Genomic DNA, 9,215 nt, shown 5'->3' on the forward strand with positions numbered 1-9,215 from the left:
AGGGCTCCTGTGTCCCAGGGTCCTGGACGAGGTGCTCTGCCCGGTAGGGAGCACTTTTCTTTTTTAAAAATATAGATTTTTATTGATTTCAGAGGAAGGGAGAGGGAGAGAGAGAGAAACATCAATGATGAGAATTACTGATCAGCTGCCTCCTGCACTCCCCGCACTGGGGATCGAGCTCACAACCCAGGCGGGTGCCCTTGACTGCAGTGGAACCTGGGACCCTTCAGTCTGCAGACCGAGGCTCTACCCACTGAGCCAAACCGCTCAGGGCTGGGGCCAAAGTTAAATGCCTTGGAACGTGCATAGCTATCTTCTATCTTGTAATATAAGTGTGTGTGTGTGTGTGTGTGTGTATGGGTGTATTTTATTGATTCCAGGGAGGAAGGGAGTGGGAAAAAGAGATAGAAACATCCATGATGAGAGAGAATCATGCATCAGCTGCCTCCTGCAGGCCCCACACTGAGGATCGAGCCTGCCACGCGGGCACGTGCCCTGACCGGGAATCAAACAGTGACATCCTGGTTCATAGGTCGGTGCTCAACCACTGCGCCACCCCGGCCAGGCAAAATTTCTAGAGTTTTAATTGATGACTGAATAACTCCAGAGAGAAACGTAGGCGTAAAATGCCATGTTGCATAATGTAAACTACCCAACATGTGATGGGGTAAGCAAATTCCAAGACCATTTGCCAAGGGAGAGTTTATTTTTTTATTTTTTTAATACATAAACTGTTGCCTTACAAGGTGTATGCCTTCCCAAGGAACAGCGTGTCTTCGGAGGGGACACAATTCGCATGCTCATTATTCTAATATGAACAGTGATGACACGAAGGAACACTGTGGACGGCCTCGGGCAAAGGGACCCTGAGCAACACAGACCATTTGGGGTGGATGACGGCACTGGTGCCTTTTCTGACAAGGAGAGTCCTGAAACGCACGTCTTTCCTGTCGGGGTGTCTTGGGGAAGTGACCCATGTTTCTATCGGCCATGTTTTGCCAGCATCCAGCCGGATAAGAAATGTGGGCGTCAAGGTCCACACTCCGTCGCACCCCCGGAGTGTGCCCAAGAGCGGCCCACGGGGGAGTGTTCTCCAGACATGGGTGACGGGTCAGGTTCCCCTCGGTCTTCGAAGGAGGTGTCCCTGTTAATTCCACCCCATCACAACGTGGACCACCAGCAGGTAGCACATCGCCACCATGCAGGAGACCACCATCATGGGGAAGCCCAACCTGAAACACAAAGACAGGTGCATTGTGGGACCTGCCGTCTGGTGAGAGCTGCGAGGACCAGGAGGTCGCTGGTTCCATGCCCAGTCAGGGCACATACCCGGGTTGCGGGCTCCATCCCCAGTAGGGGGAGGGCAGGAGGCAGCTATCTATGTGTCTCTCTCATGAACGTCTCTCTCTCTCCCTCTCTCCCTCCCTCCCCCTTCCTCTCTCTCAAAAATAAAATTAAAAATAAATAAAAAAAAATAGCAGCCTGGCCAGAGATGGCTTATTTGGTTAGAGCATTTTCCTGATACACCGAGGTTGCAGGTCCGATCCCCCATCAGGGCACATATAAGAAGCAACCAATGAAAGTGAAACAACGAATTTATGTCTCTCTCACACCCTTCCTTTCTCTAAAATCAACTTAAAAAAACACACAACAAAACCCACATCCTGGGGTGAGATTTAAAAATAGAATAGAGAGACTATGGCAGAAATGAATGTGAAACAACTATCGAGGGCTTTGCTCATTCAGTCTTTTAAAAGAAAGAAAAGAGTCATTTTCAAACCCACAGACACCCAGAAAATGTTAAAAGAATGGCGAAGCTTCACCCTCTACCTCTGTCTACGGAAAAGGGTTTGCACAGCCCAACATGGCTGTGCTGCTCAGAGGCTGTAGAGTTTAACCCACGCCACACACTCGACAGTTCATCACACAAGGAAGGAAAAATGAGCCCTCCCTCAAATACCCTCTATTCCTTGCACTTAAAGGGTCATCTTGAAACTTAAAGGGGGACGGTTGCTTGGTTGGAGTGGGTGCAAGAACGGCCCAATTCCCTGGCCCAATTCCCTGTGGACGGAAATAGAATCGTCTCTTAGGGGGTGAGATCAGAAAGGACTTGACCGCAGCACTTTCACATGCAAAGTCCTTTCTTCTTTCCCTTCCTTCCCCTGCGGTTTTATTTCCTGGGGCCCCCCCCCGACAAAAACAGAACCCTAAGATGCTAGCGCCAGAAAGCACTTATTATCTTTTAATCCTCACCCGAGGATATTTTTTCCACCGACTTTTAGAGAGAGCAGAAGGGAGAGGGAAAGACAGAGAGAAACATGGATGTGAGAGAAACACATCGATGGGTTGCCTCCTGCACAGGCCCGACCAGGGCCTGGGCCTGGGAGGAGCCTGCAACCGAGGTCCGTGCCCTTAACCAGAATCGAACCCGGGACCCTTCGATCCACAGGCCAATGCTCTATCCGCTGAACCAAACTGCCTGGGGCTCCTTTTAAAAATATATTTTTTTATTGATTTCAGAGAGAGGAAGAGTGAGGGAGAGAGAGATGGGAACAGCCATGATGAGAGAGAATCCAGGCCTGTGCCCTGACCAGGAATCGAACCGTGACCTCCTGGTTCAAAGGACGATGCTCAACCACTGAGCCACCCGGCCGGACCCCTTTGTTCATGGGGTTTTTCTCTGCACTGACAGCCGCTACAAAAGGCTCCGTAACTGCTGCAAACATGCCTGCCCCTTGCGCTTAAGAAATGCGTTGCTCTTTTTAGAGAAATAAACACAAGCAAAAGCAGCAAGAGACTCTCTACACAGACAGAGTTGGGAAGTACCTGAAAAACTGCACGAAGGAGAAGCCGTAGCCATGCTGCTCGGCGATCCCCGCGCAGACGACGTTGGCCGACGCCCCAATCAGCGTCCCGTTGCCTGAAACCAGATGTAACGATAAGACCAGGCCCGCGTGGGCCGCGGTGGTAGCGTCTGTCCTCTTCCGCCCAGAATGCTGGGGACAGACAGTGATGCTGAGAAGCAGCAGGCGGCAGGACAGGGGGAGGGCCAAGCACAAGATGGACGGGCTCCGAGAGAGAAGCCACGGGCGTGGGTCCCGGGAGCTGAGTGGGCCGCTGAGGATGGGCCGCTGCGGCCGCCACTCACTCACAGGGGCGCCAGGCACGGGAGCCGAATCAAGGGCACGTAAGACACACCCCTGAGACACGAGCAAAGGCAGAGTCTGGGGCATTCGTGCTCTACAGACAAGTCATCGATATTCTAAACCGTGAGCGCTTCCTGCGGGGGACGGGGGTGGGGGGGACCTCCTTCCCACCAAGGGGCCGTTGGATATTGAGAGCCTCATTCAGGGCCACACAACACGATCGGCTTAAACATAAGCCTGCTGCCCGGCCAGCAAGGTTCAGTGGCTGTGCGTCGACCTAGGAACCCGGAGGTCAGGGTTCAATTCCTGGTCCAGGGCACAGGCCTGGGTTGCAGGCTCGACCCCCAGTCGGAGGCATGCAGGAGGCGGCCGATCCGTGACTCTCTCTCAGCATGGACGTTTCTCTCTCTCCCTTCCTTGCTTGAATCAATAAAATGAATATTTAGAAACCCCAAACGATCTCCACTTCTCAGGCCAGCGGCCATCCATCCTTTCATGCCCAGCGGCGTACGGAGGGGACGAGAAACCCGCACCGAGGAGGGCTTCTGAGAGAAACCTGTCTCTGGCAGGAGCCCTGTGAGCTCAGGGGCCGTGTGGGAGCCCCGTGGGCCAGACGCGGAGCAGGAAAACGCGAACTTGGGCCGAACGTCACGCTCATCCCCAGGAGGCCGCCCCGCGTCCCCCTGCTCCCCCTCCGTGGGGCACCGACGACGTCCCGCTCCCCGCAGGGCCTCACCTCCCAGGCAGGCGCCCAGGGCCAGCGCGTACATGAGGGGCGGCGCCGGCAGGCTGACCTCGGGGTCCTGACTCAGGTTCAGGAGCACGGGGATCTGCGGAGGGAGAGGTCCCCACGTCACGCCCCCGGCACCCAGGGCGGCCACCACCACCGACCACGGTGCCTGTCCGCCGCCGGGAGCAGGAAACCAAAGGGGAGTGTGAACCCCAACGGCCTTGAGTGGGAGCCCGTGGGTTCAGCCTTGGGACCGACGGGCCCCCTTCTCCTCGCTGCCCCCTGGTGGCTGCTGCTGGACGTTTTTTGTTGTTAGTTCTCTTAGGAGGAGCGTGTTTTCCCTGTTGATGTTGAGAAAGTGGGAGGGAGGAGGGAGGAGGGAGGAGGAGAGAGACAGACAGACAGACAGACAGAAACATCAATGTGGGAGAGACACACAGATTACCCAGGCCGGGGGCTGGCGACACTCTAACCACTGTGCAACACCAGCCAGGGCTTGATTTATTTATCATCTGTGAATCCTCACCTGAGGATGTTTTTCCATTGGTTTTCAGGGAGAGGGGAAGAGAGAGGGAGAGACAGAGAGAAACATCGATGTGAGAGAGAGACATCAATGGGTTGCCTCCTGAGCGTGCCCCGACCAGGGCCCGGGCCGGGGGGGAGCCTGCAACCCAGGCACGTGCCCTCGATTGGAACCAAACCCGGACGATGCTCTGTCCACTGAGCCAAATTGGCCAGGGCTGTTCGATTTTTTAAGAAATAAAATATTACAGATTCAGTAAGCCGCACTGTGGAAACGGGGCTGGGCCGCCCTGTGGGGGTCTCTCACACGTGCCCCCCATCTCGGCCGGGTCAGGGGCACACGGACAACCCCAAGGCCTGTCCGAGCCCAGCACCAGGGCCCGAGGCCAGACAACAGCTCCATGTTCCCAGGGAAGGAAGGAGAAAGGCCTTCACCCAGCCTCTGCCTTGGGCGCCTGCCAATTCCCTTCACAGCAAACGGCAGCCCTGGCCAGTGTGCTCAGTGGTTAGAGCACCAGCTCGCGCACCAAAGGTCGCAGGGGGTGGATTCCAGGTCGGGGTACTTACCTGGGTTGCAGGTTCGATTCCCGGCCCCAGTCCGGGGAGCGTGCAGGAGGCAACCCACCGAAGCGCCTCTCTCACACTGGTGTTTCTCCTCTCCCTCACCCTTCCTCCATTCCACTCTCTCTAAAAATCGGTGGGAAAAGCATCCTTGTGTGGGGATTAACAAAATAAACATAAACGGAAGCAAAAGGGAAAAGGCCGCTGTCCCTGGTGCTGACCCAGGATGCGCGGCCTCGGGCCCTCGGCTCCCAGCCGTCCGCCCGGCTCTGCCGCCTGTGAGCCAAGCCTGCGGGTGCAGCCAGGGCACGGACGGGTCGGGGTTCCATGCTGCCTTCCCTGGCAGGAAGGGGGAGCCCACGTTCTGTCCAGCTGCGCGCCGGGCCTCAGGACGGGGGCTCACCATGGTGGCTGTGAACGGGATGTTGTCGATCAGGGAGGACGCGATGGCCGAGACCCAGACCACCAGGACGATGGCGGCTGCGAGGCGTTGGTCCTCGGGGACCATCTGGGAGGAGAGACGAGAACGGGGCTGGGCATCGCGCTGCCCGTCAGCCACACGGGCTCGGGTCCCTCGCCCTCCTCCGGTTCCCAGGCTGCACACAGCACCGGCCCACGCCGCCCCGACCCTGGGGATGGAGCCTGCAGCCCGGGCGTGTGCCTTGACTGGGAATCGACCCGTGACCTCCTGGTTCACAGGCTGACCTCGGACCCCTGAGCCACGCCGACCGGCTCAGACAGGTTTCAACCAAAGGCTAATAGCAAAATGACAGGCATCAGTAATTACATACATTTTTAAAAAGCCGCCCTTCATCTCTAGGCTACCCAGGATGAAAGAGGCCCCCGACTGTACTCTTTTTTACATAATTAATGGGACCTATTCTTGCCAGACTTTTTTTTTTAATTTTACAAAACGAACGGATCCCTGGCTGGAGCCCCCGTCGTATTGCCGCACGGGCTGTACCTTGATCAGTGAAGTGGTCTGTTCGCCGACGTATTCGATCAGGTGCAGGTGCCCCAGCGCCTGGAAGAAATGGGCGTCAGTGAGAATCGGTTAAAACGGAGAACACATCCAGATTTTCAAAAGCCATGTCTCTAGCCCCAGCCGGGGTGGCTCTGTCGGTTGGGCACCGTCCCGTGCACCTAGAGGTCGGGGTTCAATTCCCGGTGGGGGCACAGGCCCGGGTTGCGGGCTCGATCCCCAGTGGGGGCGTGCAGGAGGCGGCCGACCCACGATTCTCTCTCATCATGGATGTTTCTCTCTCTCTCCCTGCCTCCCTGAAATCAATAAAAATATATTAAAAGAACACAGCCCAGCCCCCGAGCTCCTGCCCCAGAAAGACACAACCCCAAGCGAGGACAGAGAAGGGCCAGCCACGGGCAGGGGATGGGCAGGACCCCGGAACGCGGCTGCACAGACGGGGCTGGGGTGGCCGGGCTGCGGGGAGGCGGGTGACGGGGTGAGAGATGACGGGCCCTCCAGGCAGCGCCCAGCTGCCCCGTTTCCAGGGAGAGAAGGAGGCAGGACCAGCAAGAAGCCTCCTGCGGCCACTGAGCGGCCACGGCGGGTGCTGCCAGTCAGACCAACTTCCCTCTGCCGCCAGCAGAGGGCGCCCTTGGATAAGAATTGGTGCTTGTGGGGTTTTTGTTTTTTGTTTTGTTCGTCCTCACCGGCCGGTATTTTTCCTGAGGATATTTTTGGCATTACTTTATCTTTTACGTATTTGTTTTTAAATCCATTGTTGCTGAATGTGTTGCATATGTCTCCTTTTCCCTACTGACCTCTCCCGGCCACTCCCACCCCGCCCCAGAGTTTTTTTAAAATTTTTGTTGTTGTTGTTAATCCTTATCAGAGGGTATTTCCCTGTTGATTTTCAGGGAGAATGGACGAGAGAGGGAAAGATAGAAGCATCCACGTGAGAGAGACACATCGATGGGCTGGTTGCCTCCTGCACACGCCCCGACCAGGGGCCCAGGCCGGGGAGGAGCCTGCAACCGAGGTACGTGCCCTTGACTGCAATTGAACCCGGGACCCTCTATCCACTGAGCCGAACCGGCTGGGGTGCCACTGATTTTTAGAGCGAGTGGAAGGGAGGGTTCAGAGAGAGAGAGAGAGACATCTCACATCGATTGTCTCCCGCCCTCGCCTCGACTGGGGCTGGAACCTGCAACCCAGGTACCTGCCCTTGACCAGGAATCACACACCCTCGCACAGGGACGGACGCTCTAACCACTGAGCACACCAGCCAGGGCAGGACTTGTTTTTTGTGTTTTTTTGTTTTGTTTTAAAGGCAAACCCAATCGCATTAAATTCACCAGAGAAATCGGAAGTCATGTGTACAGAGCTAGCAAGAAAACCTCAAGCATCGAATTTCACATGTCAGCTGAGCAAAATTCCCGTCTCCAAGAAGCAGGAGAGAACTTCAAGTCCAGGCTTCAACCGGAATGAGACACGCTCCAGCAGGCGTTTGGAAACACAGCATCCCCCCGCCCCCCGTCCCGGTAAAATCAGAAAGAGGGCACAGAAGTGGACAGAATACAGGGGGAAATAGAGAGAGAGAGCAGATCGGCCTTATGAGCAAACCTTTTAAAAGTCCAGAGATTTCTCAGGAATGAGGGGAAAATGACAGGGGGCCCAAGGGACTGTAGATGTAAATGAACATGAAGTCAGGGGCACTGAAGAAAGGCATTGAAACAGCCAGGAGAGCCCTGGCCGGGTGGCTCAGCTGGTTGGGGCACCATCCCATGCACCCAAAGGTTGAGGGTTCGATTCCCGGTCAGGGCACCTGCCCGGGTTGTGGGCTCCATCCCCAGTGCGGGGCGTGCAGGAGGCAGCCGGTCCATGATTCTCTCTCCTCATGGATGTTTCTCTCTCTCTCTCCCTGTCCCTTCTTCTCTGAAGTCAACAAAGACGTATATTAAAACAAACAACTCGGTAAAAGGTCGTTCTGCAGAAGCCAGGAAGCCTCACCTCCATCAGCACGAAGAGCGCCGCGAAGAAGAGCAGCGTCGCCCACTCCACTCGGTGCAGAATGACCTCGAAGTCGTGGACGTCCGCCAGGATCAGCAGCCAGATGGCGCCCAGAATAGCGATCCACCCTGTGGGGCAAACAAGGGGCTTGTGGCCGGAGCTCGACTGCTCACTCGCTCGTTAACGTTTCACCGAGCGATCGCCTTTATCCTCATGGCGGACAACGCACCCTGCAAACTGAACGGGTTTTAAATGTACGGTTTGTAATTTGGGTCATTACATGCCCACAAAACCCACACCACAGTCAAGATGGTGAACACACGGCCCGGCCGGTGTGGCTCAGTGGTTGAGCTTTGACCTATGAACCGGGAGGTCACGGTTCCCGGGTTGTGGGCTCGATCCCCAGTGTGGAGGCAGCCGATCGATGATTCTCTCTCGTTATCAATGTGCCTATCTCTCCCTCTCCCTTCCTCCCTGGAATCAATAATGATGCATTAACATATGCTAATGAGGCTTTTTTCCCAATCAACCTGACTCCCTTCACTGTGAACAACAAAGATACAGGCTACATCTCGCAGGGCCCTCGGAGAGAATCCTCTGCATATGAACCAGACCTGCAAACAGATTTCTTTAAAATTAAAATTGGTGATGATGAGTTTATGTTTATTTTTTTCTATTAATCCTCCCCCAAGGATATTTCCCCAGTGGTTTTTAGAGCGGAAGGGAGGGGGAGAGATAGAAAGAAAGAAACATCGATGTGAGAGACTCATCGACTGGTTTCCTCCCCGACGTGCCCCGACCGAGGCCGGGGGTCCAGCCTGCAACCCAGGTGCAGGCCCCTGACCGGAATCGAACCCGAGACCCTGCAGCCCCGAGGGCCGATGCTCCACCCGCTGAGCCAAACCAGCCAGGGCGGAAACACAAGATTTAAAAGCAGAGAAGCAGCGAACGCCTCAGCCTCACAAAAGAAATGAGGTACCCTAAGAACAAAGTAGGTGGGATCTCAATACCAGACATCAAGATGTATTACAAAGCCACTGTTCTTAAAACTGCCTGGTACTGGCACAAGAATAGGCATATAGATCAATGGAATAGAATAGAGAGCCCAGAAATTGGCTCGAACCAATATGCTCAATTAATATTTGACAAAGGAGGCAAGAACATGCAATGGAGCCAAGATAGTCTCTTCAATGAATGGTGCTGGGAAAATTGGACAGATATATGCAAGAAAATGAAACTAGACCACCAACTTACACCATATACAAAAATAAACTCAAAATGGATA

At 55.1% G+C, this 9,215-nt stretch overlaps 1 protein-coding gene across 1 annotated transcript in view; it reads right to left on the reverse strand.

The window, feature by feature from the left end:
* Positions 1 to 714: 714 nt before the first annotated feature.
* The window catches only part of OCA2 (OCA2 melanosomal transmembrane protein), a 23,580-nt gene continuing 15,079 nt past the window's right edge, over positions 715 to 9,215 (reverse strand). The window contains 6 exon segments of the mRNA XM_015562986.1: positions 715 to 1,232; positions 2,827 to 2,920; positions 3,883 to 3,976; positions 5,363 to 5,467; positions 5,924 to 5,983; positions 7,931 to 8,058. Of these exon segments, the coding sequence (XP_015418472.1) occupies positions 1,148 to 1,232; positions 2,827 to 2,920; positions 3,883 to 3,976; positions 5,363 to 5,467; positions 5,924 to 5,983; positions 7,931 to 8,058 (566 nt within the window). The 3' untranslated portion in view covers positions 715 to 1,147.

Source organism: Myotis davidii, unplaced genomic scaffold (assembly GCF_000327345.1).
Source record: "Myotis davidii unplaced genomic scaffold, ASM32734v1 scaffold811, whole genome shotgun sequence".
NCBI lineage: Eukaryota > Metazoa > Chordata > Mammalia > Chiroptera > Vespertilionidae > Myotis > Myotis davidii.